We start from the raw sequence: 20,791 nt of genomic DNA, 5'->3' as shown, positions 1-20,791 counted from the left end.
GGAGGTTCTGGGATCTCCATCATCGGAGAGATGGTCTAGATAATACTTAGTCCTGCCTCAGTGCAGGGGACTGGACTAGATGACCTATCGAGGTCCCTCCAGTCCTACATTTTTATATTGATAAAAATATTTTCATAGATGAGTTAGTGTAATATCCATGTCATGTATACTGTAGATGGAAGTACTATATTGTATGCTCACCAAAATAGCCATCTTCACTTTGTAGCTTTTCAGCCAGTTCTATTGCATCGTTCATTTCATCTTCTAAGAACTGCTTCCTCCGTGCGTCCAAAGCAGCAACAGCTAGCTGCTCTGCTTCCAGTTGAGCTCTTTTCTCTGTAACTTCTTCCCACTATACAACAGACACATTTCAGTACACTTTCAATAGAAGTGCAACGTGCAAAAAGCAAGCTTCACAGAAAGCCATTTGAATGATTTAAAATTACATACCATCATTAACTAACACAAAAAATGGCTGTAAGACACTGAGTTAATGTTTTCTACTTTTGAGAAGAGCTTTTCCTGATGCTCACCAGGGTCCTCTTGAGGCAGCTAAAGGGAGGTAAAAGATATTATTCTGGGTCTAGACTAGGAAAAACGTTGAGTCTAGCTATACACTGTTAGTTGACCAGCAAAATCAGGGAAAAGACATTAAGGTAAAAAAACAAATTTTGGGGGACAAATTTTTGATAAAAACCTTTTGACTTTTCATTCTGCACCATGCCACAGCCACACGCTTTTGTCTTTTGCATGTCATCTCCCCAGAAATGCAAAGACATGTTACCCTTTTGTCCTCCTCTTCCTTCATTGCTTTCAGCAACTCTGCTTCTTTTACTCTGTTGTCATGAAGAAGTTTAGCTATCTCTTCATAATGTGCCTCGCGGTCCAGATCATCACATCTTTGTTTATACAAGGCTTGGATTCTCCAGTCTGTGTCGACGCACTTCTGATCAGCTTTTGCTAAACTTTCTTCAGCCAGCTAAGAAAAAGTGATCAGCGAAATGCACTTACTTTAACTTTAGCACAGTATCCAACTACAGATAAATAACAATGTTCTCCATTCAAACTTAAATTTATTTCACTGCCATTGTTAAAGATCTTTACCAACCATAGGTGCCAGAGAATTATCGCTGGAGTAGAGCTCCCCTTTATACCCTACAGCAAATTGTTTCTTTACAAGCCTCTCCCTTTGCTTATCTCTCACCTCTGCTATCTTCTTATTTATACATGGGGCATATTTTAAAGAAGGCTTAACTGAACCTTTAATACTTTAGGGGTCCCATTTTGCTAACATTGAAATATTTACCTGATTTGCAAGTACAATTAAATCAGACACCTAAACACTACCATTCCTACCCACAGTTAACTGCACCCACAAAACTGAAGGCAGATTAAAAAGGTTCAGACGTATATGATTATTTCTGGACAAACTATGGAGACAGTTGCTAAGCACTGGGACAGTGGGTAAGCTTCAACTGTCTTTCAACTGTGCTGCTAAGAGTTCTGAGCTTGAAAACCCAAACAAGTTCGTAATGCCTAGCTGGATGCATTTGTTGAGTACTGTAATTTGGAAGTCAATATCTATAGCAGTGGTGGCCAACCTGAGCCTGAGAAGGAGTCAGAATTTACCAATGTACATTGCCAAAGAGCCACAGTAATATGCCAGCAGTCCCCCATCAGTTCCCACCCCCCACCTCCCCACTCCCAGCGCCTGCCACTCACCAGCAGCCGTCCCTCCCCACACCTCCCTATCAGCTGTTTCGTGGCATGCAGGAGGCTGGGGTGGGGGGAGAGGGAGGAGCGAGGGAAAGGCAGGCTCAGGGGAGGGGGCAGGAAGGAGTGGAGTGGGGGCAGGGCCTGTGGCAGAGCTAGGGGTTGAGCAGTGAGAGCCCCCGACACATTGGAAAGTTGGCGCCTGTAGCTCCAGCCCTGGAGTCGGTGCTTATACAAGGAGCCGCATATTAACTTCTGAAGAGCCGCATGTGGCACCAGAGTCACTGGTTGGCCACCCCTGGTCTACAGTTAAATTGCCTGCTGATTCCCACCAAGCCTTTAGAGAGCATCACTTGTGTCCACAAAGAACCAAAACCCAGATGTTTGTGGCCTTGAGATCCAACATTCTTGACAGAAAGATAAATGGGAACCAGCAGTATCTACTAGAAGAGTCATGCTAATTCTTGTATATCTTCCAGTCTCTGGGAAGACAAAGGAAGGCTTTCACTCAAGCAGGGCCTAGCAGGACTTCAATATACTCCAACTGTCTGAACAGCACTTAAAGTGGGATTCTTTGCATAAGGTCAAAATATAGTAAGTATAGTTGTCACGAAAAATTAGAATTCCTTTTCTTTGAAAGATTTTCATGCTTGTTTGCAGGAAGAGGCCTTCCTTCCAAATATACAAGTTAAATCCATTTTCTTACCACCTGTGCTTTACGGTCCTCATCCCGATCAATTTCTATCAACCTCTGAACTAGATGTTCTTCAAGATCAGCCCTTCTTCGACTGGCATCTATCTCCCCTTTTACTTCCTGTGTCACTGTCTCTTGATTTTTGACAAGTTGCTGTAAAAACCATTGTGCATAAAAATACAATAATTAAGCTAATACTATATATTAAAGATAATTACAGCTTTTTCATATTAAAAACTTCACTGCAGAAATGAACATGTTCAAGGATATCAAATACATCCCACCCTAATGCATTTCATAACCAACCGTGAGTATCTCCCTCCCCCATACTGCTTTATCCACTCTATATTAACATATACACTGCCCCAAGTCACCAGAGATTCTACAGTTTATGCTGATGTAACTCCATTCAATGGACTTCAATGGAATTACCCCAAAGTAAAGCTTAATACTATCGTGATGAACCAGGCCCATTGTAAATATGTTGTACATCTATAGCACCTTTTATCCAAGGATCTCAAAATACTTGAAATTTGAATTAAGTTTCACAGCCCCAATGCGAGATACAGAGATATCATCATATCCACTATCCCGATGGTAAACTAGGGCACAGAGAAATTAAATGATTTGCTAAAGGCCATACAAGTCAGTAGCACAGCTAGAAATCCTGACTCTCAGTACCCTTTCCTAAAATGGACCAGTTAGTTAAATAAGCACTACTCCCTTATCCTGCAGGTCCTGATCATTATAAGACTAATTCCTTAACCTGCTGACTTTACAGATATTCAGTATAAATAGGTTTAGACTGGTTTGTGTTGCGTAGCCACAAATACGCACACTGCAGCTGACAGTATATTTAATAAGTGAACCCTGAAAGACAGTTAACCCCATTGTGCTCAGCACAGATTTTGAAATTTCATGACAAGTATTTCTTATCACATACAAGTGATGTGAAGGTGGATTTGAAAATAACTGGTCAGATTTTTCAGAAGACCACTTATGTGCATGCAAGTTGGGCTTCACATGGGTTCAAGATGGGCATAGGTGGCTTTTGAAAATCTGTCTCAATCTTTGTAACTAAAATTGGCATTTCTAAAGCTACCCGCTGGCAGCAGCACTTTTCAACAGGCGGAAAGCCACTTGTCACGTGAAACTGACTTTCTGTCTTTAAGCAATAAATATTTTAAAACCCAGAAGAGTCCTTTTCTGATTTTTATAGCAGGATTACAGAATAGAAACTGCTTTATGAACAGTACTAATGAAGACATTTTGAAAGAAAAACACTCCTTTTCCATAAAAGTTTACCTATCCCCTTTTTTTTTTTAGTAATGCTATTGACAATTTTATACACAGACTGAGGCCTCAGAGTGCAAGTGGATCTTTAATGTATCTCCTGTGGCTTTTTGCCACACATGATATTAAAAGGACTGTGTGATTTAATTATCAAGTGATCTAAATTATTAACCAATCAGGATGCTTTTACTATGTTATTAACCAACTGTAATTGATAAAATAACACTTGGTCAGTCATTCTGCTGTGAGAATTATATCTATATAATGACTAAATATTTCCCCGGTCACACTGTTTAAATACGAATATATAGTACTATAGTAAATGCAACAATGAATTCACACTACTGTGGCTCTTTTGGGTCACTAATTTAGCTCCTGCACCACTGAGGTCTGAGCATCACTGCATTGCTTCAGCAAACATCAGGATATTGTAGACTAACACAGGAGTTGCAAAGAGGAACAGCATTACTTTTAGACTAATTTATACTGATGGCAACTTTTTCCTCAGTAATCCTCTTCACCAAGTTACATTTGTATGTACATGAAGAAAAAAAATGGCACAAAGCAGCAGTCCTGAGGTGCCACTGACACTTTTTAATTAAAGAAAGAGGCTTTTCCCTCTCTCACTCCCCTCTCCCCAATCTCACCAAAGCAATCAAATGGAATTTAGGAACTGCAAAGGAACAATCATTCAAAACAAGTTTCTTCCAAATATTCCACAAACAATAGACAATTTTGGTAAATTCTCTGGCTACAAGATAAATTGGGATAAGTCAGAAGCAATGAAGATCTCACTGGATCTAGTTGGAAGTGGCTCTCCTAGAGGGATATTTAGGTTATGTCTACACTACGCACCTTTTAGTGACACAGCTGTGCTGCTACAGCCATGCTGCTAAAAGGTGCACAGTATAGCCGCCCGCTGTTTGTCGGCAGGAGAGAGCTCTGCCGCCAACAAAAAACTTCCACCCCCAATGAGCAGTGTCAGCTTTGTTGGCAGGCGAGCATTTCCGCCGACAAAACATTGTTTACACTGGCACTTTTTGTTGGTAAAACTTTTGTCGTTCGGGGTGTGTGTGTGTGTTTTCACTCCTTTGGACGACAACAGTTTTACTGACGAAAGTCCAGGGTACGCCAAGCTTTAGATGGCAACAGACAAACCTCAGATATCTTGGTACCTGTTCCTTAAGGGAATTAAAAGCATAGTCAAGGTTAATCTAGCCCCATTAATCATGCAGTTAACAAACAGTTTAAACAGATGGCAGGCACGCTCTCTCTCACTTTCGGGAAAAATAAATAATCAAAATGAATGCTCTTCCCAAGATCATTTTCATTCTGAATTCCATATTCCTCCCTTTTATTTTACCAAAATCAACACCATGGTCAGGTCCCTCTTTCTTGTGGGACGTTGGTAACAAACCCAGAATCTCCTACATAGATTACAGCTCCCTGTCAAGACAGGTGGTTTTAGATTTCCTAGCTTTGAACTTTACCAGACAATAATTTTAGTCAAGCAGCATAGTGGTTCATTCCCTCATGGTGTAGAACCCTGGGCTGTCTCTGGCTGGAAGTAGAATTTGTTGCTCCTTTATCCCTTTCCAATGCACTGCACTCAGATTACTACCAATTCCCTAAAGAGCATTTACCAAACTATTGTGGCAGCCAAAAATAATTGGCACATTATGTCCACTAAATTTAAAAGTCACCTCCTTCTACATATTAGGGCCTCTATCTGGGGTAACGCGAAATTCTGTATAGCACACAACCCCATCATTTTGCCAGACTGGATTAGGAAAGGGATGCTGACCATGAGTCAATTTAATGTAAATGATACCTTCCTCCCTTTTACAACATCAAAAGAAAGGTTCAAGCTAGAGATTAAGAAGGAATGGCAATATATGCAGCTTAAACATGCCATCTCTGATCTGTTTGGCCCTGATGTGTGCCACCCATGACCCTCCTGAACTGCTTTCATTTCTCCAGATAGCCAAGACCTATGGCAACATCATGTGCACACTTGGGCTGCAAATTTGAATTAAACACAGATTCCCTAAAAAAGAGATGGGAAAAGGAACTAGGCCAATTATTCTCTCTTAACCAATGAAAACAAATTTTAGTCAGTGCTCTGAACTGTTCCTTGGACCTTCACTTAAGATTAATCCAGCAGAAAAATCACACGGAAGATGCACTGGACCCCACTCCAACTATTCAAAACAGGTAGCAATAAGTGAAAAAATGCACACTTAATCCATATGCTCTAAAAATGCTCCTATACCTGTATGTTTTGGGAAAAACTTAATTGGAGTTAATTTTTTCCTATCAAATAAAATTGTATTACAAACTAAACCTAACGTATGTTGACTGGAAGCTGAAGACATCTGAAAAAACTCACAATTACCTAAAGATTAGTACTACAAAAATGGAAATCCAAAAAACGACCAGTATTTGAAGACAGGAGCATAGACATCGTAAACTTGGCCACCAAGGAAAGAATTGTATACGGTAATAAATATCTAAGAAAAATTTTCAGAAACATGAGATGTTTTCCTGGAAGTATCTGAATGATCTGGTTAAATGCATGAGGCCCACCACTTGCCTCTCCTTCCTCTATATCCACTTCCTTCCCTTCCAGTCTCTATACTCCTCCTCTGAACTTTGCTTCTATTCTTTATCTTATTCCAATACTTTAACTAGTTGGATTTTTATAAACAAATGTTGTTTGTTTGTAAGTTATGTAATACAAATACTTCATTTATATTTTAAGCATTCATATCATCTATAATTCAGTATTTCAAGTATAGCTAAGATTAGGTAGCAAATGGTTAATATATTTGAGATGTATAATTTGTTTTTTCTGTACACATATTTTAAAAATTTAACAAACTGTATGTAGTTCATTGCCATGTACTTGTTCAAAAAGCTGTCTTTGGGATTCAAGTTCCATTTGCCGCACTTCTACATCTTGAACAGTAGCAGCTGTTTCTCGCTGTCTCATGGACACCTAAAGGAAAGAAATACACACATAAAAACCCCAAAATGGAAAAGTTGTTTTTTCTTTCCCACCATCTTTCCTTTCCTTTACCTGCACACAAATACATTTTAAAATACTCTAGTTAGTAGGTTTAGAACCTTAGGCAGCTCACTTCCTTTTTCAGCAATGCCCATATTTGGATCAACCTGGCTTTTCTCAGGAAATTTTGCTAATTTAAGTATACTGTGTGGACAGCAGCAGGTGCCAAATTAGACTATATAAATATAAATGAATCAGACAACTGCTCAACTTTGGCTAAATACATCTTGTTTCACAAAACATGCTACAATTGGTTTCATTAGCTATCATAAGTTATGAATTTTTTCTTATTTACTTCTCTTAATAAACATTAGAGGAAATATTGCTTAGATGAGGAAAACAAACCTTTCTTGCAATTTCATCATCCAGACGTTTTAGCTCCATTTGACGCTGATCCTGCTGATGTTTCAGGAAACGCCTTCTTGCAGCATCCAATAGCTGCAGCTCCTTTACTTTCAACTCTCTTTTCACAGCTGTTAGTCTTCAAAACAAAAATGAAATAGGAACAAATAAACCTCTACTGGTGGAAGGCTGACACTGAAGAGTGTGATGTTCCATAACAGTTAACCGTTACCTGTCATGAACTGCTCTCTTTAACTCTTGACATAATAGTTTTGTTTTGGAAATGAAAACTGCACTGTTATAAGACAAATTGAAATCCAAAGAGCGGCACTCTCTCTCCATCTCCCACAAAAGTCCCATCAATTCTACACTATTGGTGTCAATTAAAAAAAAAAAAGGCACTTTAGTTTGTTGAGAGAAATTCACAACAACATTACATCACCTCCTGACCAGAATTGTACTCCTCATTCATTAGTAGATAAGGAAAGTCACTTAACCCCTTCAGTCAGCAACTCTCAATTAAAAAAAAAAAAAAGCCAATAAAAAAACCGCCAATAGAAATTTGAGAATATGCACCCTCATTAATATAAATAACTTCTATCACAGTAGCAGCTAAAGGCAACAACTGAAATTGAAGCTCCACTGCACAAACACGTAGTGAAAGAGGCAGGTACGTAAGCTGTTTGGGAAGAGAAAAAGTGAGACTGGAGACATATGTGACTTGCCCACGGTCACACAGCAGGTCAATGGCGGAGCCAGGAACAGAATCCCGATTTCCTGATTCCCAGACCAATGCCCTACCCACTAGACCACACTGCTTCCGCATATTACAATTTGAACAAAATGGTGGCCATCTAGGGTGACCAGATAACAAGTGTAAAAAATCGGGATGGAGGTGGGGGTAATAGGTGCCCATATAAGAAAAAGCCCCCAAAATCGGGACATCTGGTCACCCTATGGCCATCTCTGTCCCTGCTTGTGATAAAATATTTAATAGTAGGGTGCTATAGCCATGGTTCTACTAATACCTTTGTCTTTGATCTGCCAGTTTTTCCTCTTCTTGCAGCAAAATTTTTCTCCTCTGTTCTTCAGCCTCACGAAGCAGTTCTTGCTTCCGATACCAGGCCTCATCTTCAACTTTTCGCTGTACTGCTTTAGCTTCTATTTCGTGAACTAATTGTCTGCATAAAATTGTTTTATATATTACCATAGAAACCAATATAGATTTCAAGAAATTATTCAGGTAGTAAAAACTGCTGGTCATATACTAGAAAAGTATTAAGATTATTATAAAATCTATGTCTGTGCTCAAATTGCCCAGTGATGAAGTAGTTTGCATCATGTGTTCTAAAGTAAATTGGCTATAGCGCAAAAAGAGATCTATAATAGAAAATGAGAACTATGACAAGAGGATGAAGCTGATTGGCTTATATAGCTTCCAGCTGCATAGATGGTAAAAGGAATAGTACTCTTCAAGTGCCATAATAGATACTAGCACTTCTCAGGCTGTTGAAGACGTTTAGCTACTCAAGCAACATTTTGCAGCTGCCTTCTATTTGCAAGAGAATTTCAGATTAGTTTAACTATAAAATGGCTTATCTGCTAAAATCAAAATTTTCAAACCTGGGTGACTGAAGTTAGGAACTAAAAGCCTTATTTAGATGCTTAAGTGAAACTGACCTAATTTGCAGAGGTGCTGAAAGTCCACAGTTCCTGCTGATTTCAATGGAGAGCAGAGAATTCTCAGCATCTCTGGAAGTCATATCACTTTTACTTTGCCATCTTAATGTGGATTTATGTGCCTCACTTTAGCACTTAAGTTTGAAAATTTTGACCTAGGTGCTTTCAGAGAACTAACAAACAGGCTGATTTTAAGCTTAACATTACTTCAGCAATTAATGCTGGCTAATCCATTTAACTAAAAAATCCAACAGGCCAAGCAGAGCCAGCAAAAGGTAAGGTGTAAATCTACTTTTTTTTTTCTATTTCTCTAACCATTCTGTCCTTTCCCAAGCACATACATTTCCCTTTTTCTAGTCTTCATTAGGGTTGTCAGGTGTCCAGTTTTCTACCGGAACACCTGGTCAAAAAGGAAGTCCTGCAGCTCCGATCAGCACTGGTGACTGGGCTGTTAAAAGTTAAGTTGGCATGGGGCTGGCAGGCTCCATGCCCAGCTCTGCGTGGCTCCCTGGAACCGGCCAGCATGTCTCCCCAGCTCCTAGGCAACCATGGGGCCTCTGCATGTTGCTCCTGCTCTGGGAACCGTGGCCAGTGCGAGCTCTGGAGGGCGGGGGCAGCATGCAGAGCTGCCTGGCCATGCCTCCACCAAGGAGCCAGAGGGACATGCCAGCTGCTTCCTGGGAGCTGCCTGAGGTGCCACCTGGAGCCCACACCCCTCACCCCCTGCCCCAGCCCTGAGCACTAGCCCACACCCAAACTCCCTCCCGGAGCCCACACCCCCTCCCACAGCCCAACCTCATGCCCCAGCCCTGAGCCCCCTCCTGGACTCCGAACCTCTCAGCCCCACCCCTGGAGCCCCCTCCTGCACCACAAACCCCTCATCCCAAGCCCAACCCTAGAGCCCACCCCCACCAGCCAGAGCCTTCACCCTCCATGCAACCCCTCATTTCTGGCCCCACCCCAGAGTCCTTACCCCATCCCACATCCCAACCCCCTGCCCCAGCCCTGTGAAAATGAGTGAGGGTGGGAGAGAGCAAGTGACGGAGGGAAGAGGGATGGAGTCAACGAGGGACAGGGGCCTCGAAGAAGGGAGAGGATGGGGTAGGGACTTGAGGTAGGGGAACGGTGTTCAGTTTTGTGCGATTAGAAAGTTGGCAACCCTAGCATCACTCTAGTTTCCAGTAAATTCTATAGATAGCTTCCCCCTCTCCCAATTTTAAGGTTTCCTTCTATTTTCCCATGAATACCTTTCTCGTAAGTATTCTATTTCATCCTGTCTGATCCTCTCTCGCTCCTGAGTCTGATAATCCACAATAAACTTGGGGTATTTATTAAATACTGGGTACTGGCCCTTTGTAAGTGGTATGAAGTCATCAAGCATACGTTGTGGATGGATGTCTGACGGGGTAGTTTCCATAAGATGATAGGCTTCTTTAATCACAACATTAATATCCAGATTGTTTCGATGATGGAAGAAATACTGTAAGAAAAAGGTTTCACTTTAAATCCTACAAAAAGTTGAACAAGTCACTATACTTTCCCAATAGGTATGTAAACATATTAGTTAATTCTGTATGCTTAAAGCTGATTAAAAGAAAATGTTGTCATCCCAGCACCACTAGTTAATATAATACATAAATAAATAATGGCTCAACTGGCTCAATCCAAACCACTAAATCCTGAAAGAACTACCTCTGCTTCACTCCCTTTACTCCAAATGCTAGAAATGTTAGTCTGCCCTCTCTCCCGTATGTATATATCTTTTTGCCATACTGAGTGAGAGAAGGACAAGAAGTGCCTTCAACCCTGCTCATGAGTTATGGCCTCAATTCTGCAATACACATGAGAATAATTTTACCCACATGAGTAATCGATTACTCACATGTGCGTCTGCAAAATTAGGCCCTAATATTTGCAAATGGAGATTTTTCCATATAAACAATGATTTTCTTCCCCCAATGCTCTCCATAACTTCAGAGGTACAATAAAATATTTTCATTTTAGTTGAGAGGAAGTCAACCAAGACTGCCTCACTGTGCTTGCATTTTAGAAGGCAAAATAATGAAGCATCAAAATGCCAGAACCACTTTATATTGTCCTAACATACAGATGTCAATCCTGTGTCCAGAAAGAGAACCAGAAAACAAAGAATAGTTTAATGCGTAATGAATTTTCCATATTTAAAAAACATTTTCCTAGGCAACAAAAGAATTTTTGCAAGGTCTTAAGTTTCTTTATACTCCTGTTTATCCATACAACCAAGTGCAGTATATTGATTAATATTTTATTCATTCCACAGTGAATATATCAGATACTAGAGGACATTGCTCAAACTAGCACAGTATAACTAACATTCAACTGTAACTTTTCTTTCTAAGCTCTCTAAAAATAAATATTATACACTATACTTTTCTGAACCTACCTAATATAGGTAGGCAAGGCTCTAACTTACGTAGTCAGATGTTTACCTCAAAGTCCTCTGTTTGATTACAGTGAAGCAAAGGAGCTCTGGAACATATGATATAGGCAGCAACCATCATGAGAAAGTATGAAGGATGGTTGGAAAAGATATTATCAAACACTTTCAGCCATTCTTCTCTTGTTAGAACCTCAGAGAACAATGTTTCTAGAAGAGGCCAGGCATATAGCTAAATTAATTGGGAAAATTAATAAAATAATCCATTAGTAGAGATTCTCAGTTCCCATCATAGAAATATTACAAAGGAAGACAAATCTGAATGTGTAGGGGGACCATTCCTATCTGATGTTGAGATTTTATCTATTTGTAAATACACAGCACATTGGAACTATACCAAAACATACGAAGATAAGGTCCCCACCATATGCAACTGATGAACGAGATGTGGTTACATAAATATATTTCTTACCTCTCTCATTCTTACTTTCTTCTCTTTCTTCATTTACTTTCTTAGTGACTAGATAATTAGTAATATATAAATTAACTGTATATATTAGCTTAATTAAATATTTGTTTTATGTTACTGTATCTGTTCACTGAATTCAGTCACTACAATTGTGTTTATTTTAAAAACCAAGATAAAATTTTATAAAACATGGATTTATAATTTTCACGGATAGATTTCTGAATCTATATGACTGCAAGAAAGGGCAACTTTAAGTCCTACTAAAAGCATGCGTAAGGAGACACATGATATAATGCAACAGGATAAGCTGCAGGCAAATGATCATATGTTCTTTATACTCCTATAAGTACACATTTTACTCTGAATTCATTTAATAAGCAAATAAAGGTATAAACTAAAATGAGGCATTTGAACACTGCCATTTATGTACAGTTATACATAAACTATGAAGCTACGTTGGAGTTTTACCTGTGAAGTCACATTGTAGTTTATTAAATGTTGAAGCAATTCCTTGTCATGATGTGCCAAGATATTTTCCACCATACTAAGGACATTGACTGGAGGATTAGGAAAATACTCAAACCAGTGTTGACACCAATTAACTACAAAAGGAATAAAACAAACCACTTGTAGCTTAATCCCTCTGACACTGAGGGATGGCACACTACTGAAATCATCTTACTTTTCAAATGATGTTCCTTCCACTTTGATTCATATACTTACATTACATTATTTACAAATTCAACGTTCTATAATCTGCAGACCCACTAAACAGAGGTTTTGTTTTATAATATCTCTACTACGCATATATGTGTTATTCAATGTATATATTTACTTCTTCACACAACACATGGTCAACCTATGGAACTCGCTGCCATGGAATGTTGTGAAGGCCAAAAGTATAACATGGTTCCAAAAGGAATTAGATAATTTCATGGACGACAGGTCAATCAATGGCTATTAGCCAAGATGGTCTGATTAGACTTAAAAGATACTGATAAGATAAATTGATAAAGATGCCTATTAAAAGTCAATATAAGGAAGTTAAATTGTTTGTAAGCTATGATTTATTTATTTTTTGCAACAGCTGCATTTTATCATACTTCCTGGTGGATGCCTTTTATACATTTTAAAACAGTAAATGAACTCCTCAGTGACCTATAAGAGAATTCATGCACACCACTTTGTTTCAAGCAAGGCAAATTTGGGGAAACTAAATAAGTTACGTATGTGATAAAAATCCTTGCTTACCTATTACAGTAGCAACAACTTCAAAGCAGATCAGCTGGTTGTTCTGAAATAATTTTACAAATGGGAAGGCTAGCAGAGGAATATATGGTGTCTCACCAAAGATAGCAGACCAATGAGCTAAAGCAGATAAGGTCCTGTATACAAAGACGAACAAGTACTCAGAAAATATCTGTACAGAGGAAGAGAATCATGCTTGGTTATCACAGCACAAAATGTTATAAGGCATCTGAAATTTATGATGTTAAACAGCACTGAAGAATAGCAAGAAACACTGTGGCATTCCATGAACAACTAGGCAGAAGAGTAGGGAACAATTAACTCTCTCATAGAAGTAACAGGAAATATTTTATAAACTGAAAGCATGTATAGTCATAAAACATACCAACCATAAAACTGCTAAATAAGAACGACTTTGGTGTAATAAGAAGGTACTACTTTATGTGGGGCTTAATTTTTGCAAAATAAACCAACCTTCCACAGATATGGTCTCACTCAGATGGTTTAACATCAATAAACATTCACATAAATTTACCTTTGTAAGACTCTCAACAGTTTCCTACTTTTCATGGGGTATTCATCCTTTAGGTGCACAAATGCAGAATGGATACCTTTATCTATTAGGCTACTAAATGCTAAGTAGTTTTCAGGAAGTTGTAGTAAGGCACGCCAAACAAACATCCTGCAAGTAAACGTAGATTTAGAAAAGAAAATTCCCTGTGATAAATCAGTACAGCAAAAGAGATTTTAAATCTGCATGCATGTGCACACCCACACCCACCTGTATTTTGCTGGATATTCTCCAAATCCTTTCAGTAAGGCTTGTAGACGTTTCTTGTTTAATCCATCTGGCAACTCATTCTACAAAATAGGAAACAAAGAGTAATTTGAAATAGTGTTTTTGTTCCCAGAATCTCTATTTCTGATTCATAGAGTTAGTGGACACGGTTGGTAGAGGGCATGTGGTTTTGTTTTTTAAATGTGTATTTATAATGGTCAGAACCCAGGACTGGGTGTCAGGACCCTGACTTCTAATCCCAGCTCTGCCACTGATTCACCATGTGGCTTTTCACAAGTAATACGTTTATTTAGATTTGTTGAGTAACTGCCCTATACCAAACTTTAGGCACTATGACAAAGTTAATATAAACAACCATTCACAACGTATCTAATGAAAATGGATCCTCCCTACATAACTTTGACCTCTCTGTATATCAGTAAAGCCATTTGGTGAACAGTCACCTACCCAAGGGAAAGAGGGAGCTGTGAAGCTTACTAGTTTAAGTGGTTTGAGATCTTCAGATCAAAGATGCCAGAAAACGTGAAGTACTATTACTTGAAAGCATTACTTAGAAAATACTCAATCAATTTCTGTTAATCTTGAGCTTTTTTATTTATTTAAGTTTCCCTAAGGCCCAAACCAAATATAGGTTTCTAGCTTCAACGGTTTGTATATCTGAGTGTAAAATCTCTAGTCAGACCATATGGAGAAGTACTTACAATCAAGTTCATTTTTAAAATGATAGAACCTACTCTGCTAAGACTTTAAAAAATATCACTTTGAGTTGAGAAAAAGCATAGAAAATTTTAGTACAAAATCATGTTTTGAGAAAATTATAAGCACATGAAAGAGGGAGGCTATAATCATAGGACTGCAGAGGTCATCTAATCCAGTCCCCTGAAGTCCTCTAATGGAAATCGGAATTCAACCTTAAGTACATCAGCCACTAGTAATACCTACTATAGCAAGAATTTTATTTATAGTAGTACCTACCATAGTATTCTAGGTCTTTTGCAACAAAATACAAATTAAAGGCTTGATTCAATAGCTAGAGAACTCAATGGAAAGACTCCCACTGATTTCAGTGGGAGTTGGATCAGACCCTAAATCAGTGGTTCTCAACCAGGGATACATCTACCCCTGGGAGGTCCGCAGAAGTCTTCCAGGGGCACATCAACTCATGTAGTTATTTGCCTAGTTTTACAACAGGCTACATAAAAAGCACTAGCAAAGTCCGTTCAAACTAGAATTTCATACAGACAATGACTTTTGTACACTGCTCTATATACTAAAATGTAAGTCCAATATTTATATTCCAATTGATTTATTTTATAAATATATGGTAAAAATGAGAAAGTAAGCAATTTGTCAGTAACAGCGTGCTGTAACACTTTTGTATTTTTATGTCTGATTTTGTAACCAAGTAATTTTTAAGTGAGGTGAAACTTTGGGGTACTCAAGACAAATCAGACTCCTGAAAGGGGTCCAGTAGTCTGGAAAGATTGAGATCCACTGCCCTAAATAATGACTAAAACTATATATGATTAATTTACCAGTAAAGTCAGGATATAACCAGTAAAGTCAGGATTTAAGTTTAGATATAAATAAAAAAATCAGCAACAAATGCCTTTTGCTGTAATTAATATTATTGTAAGGAGGATATACGTGATTTAAGATAAGAATTGAGGAGAATTACAAAGGTAGTTGGAGAAGAAAATAAACAGTGGTATCAGAGAGTAACGATCATGAACTATATAAATAGCAATTAATCAAGTGAAAGCCTTGGGAAACAGTTTAAAAGTAAAGTTTAATTAGAATAACAAAGTTCTACAACAAAGATATGTAAGGAAGGTAAAAGATGCAAACAGTGCATTGGTCAGATTAAAGATTTAGCAAACATTTGGATGTAGAAAAGTAAATTGTTGGGGAAATAGTCAATGGAGAGTTGTTTTGGCAATGAAAATCAAACGCTACAGATTAGAGAAGAGAACCATTTACAGTATTTACAATTTGCTCTTACCTCTTTATTTTCAAGTGATGTATTCACCTGTGGTTTTAGCACTCTGGTTTGAGTTTTACTTCCTCTGGATTTCCAAGGCCTCTCTGATCTTCCTGATGTCACTCTCATTGTAAGTTTACTTGCTCCCAACTTGTCTTTGGACAAATCTTCAACTACTTTAACCAAGGGTGGTGGTGGCTAGCATCAAATAAGAATGATACAGTTAACATCTTATGACACTGTAAGAAAGAACATTTTACAATACCCACCTTTATAATGAGCACACTTTAGATTATATAGTGTTCTTTAACTTGATGACCAATGTTGAAAGATGTTTGTATTATAAAACATGACTTAAGGAGACCCACAGTGTAAACCAAAACCCAAACAGATGTGACAAGTGAATGAAAGTTAAACACACTTAACAAGGTATGTTACAAGCAAATTTATGTAGGTTCTATCTTAATCGTGATTTTCAAATGTTGACTCAACCAGAAACAATGTATCTTCTGAATTAGATGTACAAGGATGTACACTAGTATGTGGTTTGACCAACATACAAGTATTGTTCTGTGTTTAAAATAAATTACTTCAGTGTGTGCTTGAATGTTACTACATTACTTTGTGCTTCAGAGTGTTATACAAACATTAGCTAATTCTCACAAGACACATGTAGAATGTGTAATATTTCCATGTTAAATATGAGGAAAAGTGAGTAACAAAACAGTTAACTACATTGCCAGAAAGTCCTACACAAACTCAGCATTTAAGTTGGGAATGTAAACTAGATCACCTGACTTGAAGGCCTGTGCTCAACTCCCTTATTACGCAGTAAACCTTATATCCTTACTTTTAGTGTGTGATGATTTATGATATATGGAATTCTGGATTCAGAAAAGTGCCTCTCCCCCTACGTCTCCGTACAGAAGTTATTTCCTTAGTAAAATAAAAACTGGTCTTTATAATATGTATTATTTACATAAGGGACTAGCTCTATGATTGTTTTATAATCATGGCTTCCAAGGGAATACTTCTTGACAAACACAGCATCACAAAGCTTATTTGTGTCTGCAGATAAGGCAATATCAGTTGCATGGTATTTCCAAGAAAAAAATGGACAAAGAGCTGTATGATCAAAGCCAAGCTGATAAAAAGGTGTGCACAGACAAAATTGCTATGAGAAGAACAGAAAAACTAGAAGATAAAAATATTTAAGCATGTTCTAAAACAAAATTTGCCGAATAGACTGGAGTAACCACAAAGTGAAGTCTATAATCTCTATGTTGTTTATCTTGCATCCTATATTACACAGTACAATATATGTAAGTTAATGACACAAGAACAAACTGTATTTTCAGTACTGAATTTTTGGGTGGGTGAGACTGACTTTTATTGGCATCTTAATGCTGTTTTTGTGATTTACTTTATGTATAACTCTACCTTATTTACTTCCTGCGTTAAAGCCTGGACACTGTATATGTTGAGGCTACCATTTTGCATTACTGATGCAATGTACCGTCCATTTGGGCTAACAGCTGCTGTGCTGATTCCCTCCTCATGATTCCCAATGTCAAACAGATGTTTGCACGTCTGTATATTGATAAATCTCATAATATTATCTTGACTTAGCACTCCAAGAACCTAGAAATAAAGGAGACTTCTATAAATTAGTCCTAATGCAAAACAGAAAAGAATGAATTCAAAATTCTGAAATAAAAAAATTTGAAGCAGCAATAGAGCAAATATTTAATATCGTAACTTTCCTGCATATAGTATAGAACAGTGGTCGGCAATCTTTCAGAAGTGGTTTGCTGAGTCTTCATTTATTCACTCTAATTTAAGGTTTCACGTGCCAGTAATACATTTTAAGTTTTTTAGAAGGTCTCTTTCTATAAGTCTATAATATATAACTAAACTATTGTTGTATATTAAGTAAATAAGGTTTTTAAAATGTTTAAGAAGCTTCATTTAAAATTAAATTAAAATGCCGAGCCCCCCAGGACTGGTGGCCAGGACCCGGGCAGTGTGAGTGCTACTGAAAATCAGCTTGAGTGCCACCTTCGGCATACGTGCCATAGGTTGCCTACCCCAGTATAGAATAAGAAAAGCAAATCTCAGAAAATATGTGATTTCAGTTAAGAAACCAAGTGATTTCGTTCTTAAATTTCCTATACAACTGACCTGATTAGAACCACCATCAAAACTATCCGGAAGGAATTCCAGATGCCGAACAGCTCGTACTTTTGTAGGCATCTGGATTATTCTTAACAGCTGTTTTGACTCCAGACACCACAAGTGAAGATGATTCGATTTTCCTCCTGTTACTAGCACCCGGCCATCTCTGCATCAGAAACAGGACTAAGTTTGTATCAGACCAATCTAATCTACTGCTAGTTACAATTGTAGGGCCATATATTATCTTCCATGCTCACAAATCATCACTGCTGAAGATAATTTCTGTTGTATTGTGTTGCAAGCATATAATGTTGAAAAGTGTTTTCTGTTAACTCCTCACCTTTACTGGACTGTGCAGCCCTGCATCGAGATTGTTGGAGAGAGTGATTAATCTGCTTTTCTTTTCTGTATGAAAACCTAAATACTTTTTTGAGGGGGCCTAAAATCTCACACTAACATTTTGACTTCTGTTAAAAATAACTTTCGTATCTAGTTTAGAGGTGAAAAACTACAGCTCAACACTTGTGCAAAACATTTTAGAAAAAGGAGAGAAAAATTTGTATTGTCTGCTAAGAATTTTGTAATATTTTCTTCTGAGTATTTAAGCAGCAACTTACCTGGTAATGGCAAAGACTTTATAATGCAACACAGAGCCTTCTATTGAAGTTGGCAACTGGTATTTACATTGAAGAGTATCACATTCCCATGCAAAGATAGAGTTATCTTTGAAACAGCTGAGGATAGTGTTGCTTAGTGGCAGAAAGAAAACCTGAAAGAATTAATATGGAAAAGGAAAAAAATAGAATAATTTTCTGGCTAGTTGCCTTACATACTATAAAAAAAGAAAGATTACATTTGAACTTCAGAAATGTCAGAATAATATAGCAGTAAGTAGGGCTCTACTAAATTCACAGCCATGAAAATCGCATCACTGACCGTGAAATCTGGTCTTTTGTGTACTTTTATTCTGTACTATATAGATTTCATGGGGGAGACCAGTGTTTCTCAAACTGGGGTCCTGACCCAAAAGAGGGCCATGTGGGTGGGGGTTGCAAGGTTATTGTAGGCGGGTTACGGTATTGCCATCCTTACTTCTGCAGTGCCTTCAGAGCTGAGGGGCTGGAGAGGGGTGGCTGCTGGCCCAGGGCCCACCTCTGAAGGCAGTAGCACAGAATACCATATCATGTAGGCAGTAACACAGTAGCAGTACCATACCATGCCATCCTTACTCCTGCGCTGCTGCTGGTGGTGGCACTGCCTTCAGAGCTGGGCTCCTGGCCAGCAGCTGCAGCTCTCTGGTGAGCCAGCTCTGAAGGCAGTGCTGTCGCCAGCAGGAGCGCAGAAGTAGGGTGGCAATACCAAAACCCCCCTACAATAACTTTGCGCTGCTGCCCCCCTCCCCCCCCAACAACCCCCTTTTGGGTCAGGACCCCTACAGTTACAACATGACATTTCAGATTTAAATATTTGAAATCACAAAATTTACAATTTTTAAAATTCTATGACTGTGAAATTGACCAAAATAGACCATGAATTTGATAGGCCCTATCATTAAGCCTCAGCAGTGTGCACATTAGTGTACTATCAGTGCACATATCAGAAGTCTTCCTGAAGACCTGCAATGAGCTTGAGAATTGTACCAATTGCTTTCAGTCTCTGAAGTGGTTTACTATTTTTAGCATATGACTCGTTAATTTCATGTATCATTAGTAAAAAAGAGTGTAAAACAGCTGTCAGAGGTTATGCAAACTATTGTTCCACTGTGAAAAGTAGTTCCTATTATTATGATAAATGAAAAATAGAAAAAATCTAATAAACACCTTTTTTCAACTCTTCTGAATATATTTATTGTTTACATGAAGCCTTTTGTATCAAATCACCTGGATTGTAAAATCATGACTGGATGTCTTTCTTAAAGATATACGTCTGTTCTTCCACAAGTTATTGGTCTAAATACAATAATTATTGGATGAAATTTTATGGCCTGTGTCATGTAGGTCAGACTTTGATGATTGTAATGATCCTTTCTGGCCTTTAAAAATATATATACACACACGATTTTGGACCCTTCCCTACTCCTTGCTCCTCAGAAACCCAGCTACACTTCCAGCAGCAATTTCTTGCCTAAAGCAAGTTGAAAGTTGCTGTTCTTTTATTTTAACAAATTGGGGTATTCTGTTCGTTTCCTGGTTTTTGTTTTACTCTAAAAAGTATGTTTAAAAAGGGCCACAAAATGATGTTGATATGGCAGTTTGGCACTCTGGTAGAAGGGACAGAACAAAATGTCCCCTTTTCATCTCTTTTCTTCCTCTCCCAACTAAAACTGCCTCTCTTCACCTACGAACCTCACAAGGCGCTTTTTGTCTCATTCGTTAGCTTTTGCTCCTGCACTTTTTGAGCATAGGTGGTATAGATCTTACTAGTTGCATTTAATTGATAGGATCCCAGCTATGCACTGCTGGGACTGATACAAAACCATCAATATGGTTCAGGAAATACATTAGAATGGAACTTTACAGTCAGTGTCCCCAGTCATACTCTAATAATAATATCAGCACTTCTTAGCCATACTTCTTAACGCACTAAATGTGTATAAGCACCATTATCCCTACTTTAAAGATGGGAAACTGAGGCTCAGAGAGGTTAAGTGATTTGTCTAAGGACACACATCAAATGAATGGCAGAGCCAAGAACAGAACCAAGATATTCTGACTCCCAATTCAGTGCCCTATCCACAGAATCACACAGCTTCCTGATTAAAAGGTTCTTTACATTAGACGCTGTATGAATTTATCACCTTTAGAAAGGACAGGCACTAGTCTGGGATTTTAGTAAAATCCTCTCCACACACATAGTATTTCTATTGTCAGTGACTAGGTTCAGCCAGCTGAAGTCCACAGGTACGTCTACAGTA

At 38.2% G+C, this 20,791-nt stretch overlaps 1 protein-coding gene across 4 annotated transcripts in view; it reads right to left on the bottom strand.

Annotated features, from left to right (window-relative positions):
- TBC1D31 (TBC1 domain family member 31) overlaps positions 1 to 20,791 on the bottom strand; it is a 40,700-nt gene that overhangs the window by 9,478 nt on the left and 10,431 nt on the right. For all 4 annotated transcript variants that reach the window (XM_032803479.2, XM_032803478.2, XM_032803480.2 and 1 more), the window contains 16 exons: positions 18,495 to 18,646; positions 17,884 to 18,043; positions 17,143 to 17,343; positions 15,724 to 15,900; positions 13,704 to 13,783; positions 13,458 to 13,604; positions 12,926 to 13,059; positions 12,143 to 12,276; positions 11,258 to 11,437; positions 10,037 to 10,269; positions 8,138 to 8,290; positions 7,113 to 7,248; positions 6,606 to 6,698; positions 2,420 to 2,560; positions 785 to 979; positions 202 to 352 (listed from right to left, as the gene is read on the bottom strand). In XM_032803479.2, the coding sequence (XP_032659370.1) occupies positions 202 to 352; positions 785 to 979; positions 2,420 to 2,560; positions 6,606 to 6,698; positions 7,113 to 7,248; positions 8,138 to 8,290; positions 10,037 to 10,269; positions 11,258 to 11,437; positions 12,143 to 12,276; positions 12,926 to 13,059; positions 13,458 to 13,604; positions 13,704 to 13,783; positions 15,724 to 15,900; positions 17,143 to 17,343; positions 17,884 to 18,043; positions 18,495 to 18,646 (2,467 nt within the window). The remainder of the gene's footprint in view (positions 1 to 201; positions 353 to 784; positions 980 to 2,419; positions 2,561 to 6,605; positions 6,699 to 7,112; positions 7,249 to 8,137; positions 8,291 to 10,036; positions 10,270 to 11,257; positions 11,438 to 12,142; positions 12,277 to 12,925; positions 13,060 to 13,457; positions 13,605 to 13,703; positions 13,784 to 15,723; positions 15,901 to 17,142; positions 17,344 to 17,883; positions 18,044 to 18,494; positions 18,647 to 20,791) is intronic.

Source organism: Chelonoidis abingdonii, chromosome 2 (assembly GCF_003597395.2).
Source record: "Chelonoidis abingdonii isolate Lonesome George chromosome 2, CheloAbing_2.0, whole genome shotgun sequence".
NCBI classification, from domain to species: Eukaryota; Metazoa; Chordata; order Testudines; family Testudinidae; genus Chelonoidis; species Chelonoidis abingdonii.
Note: the sequence above shows the minus strand (reverse complement) of the source record. Positions and strands in the feature narration are given on the sequence as shown.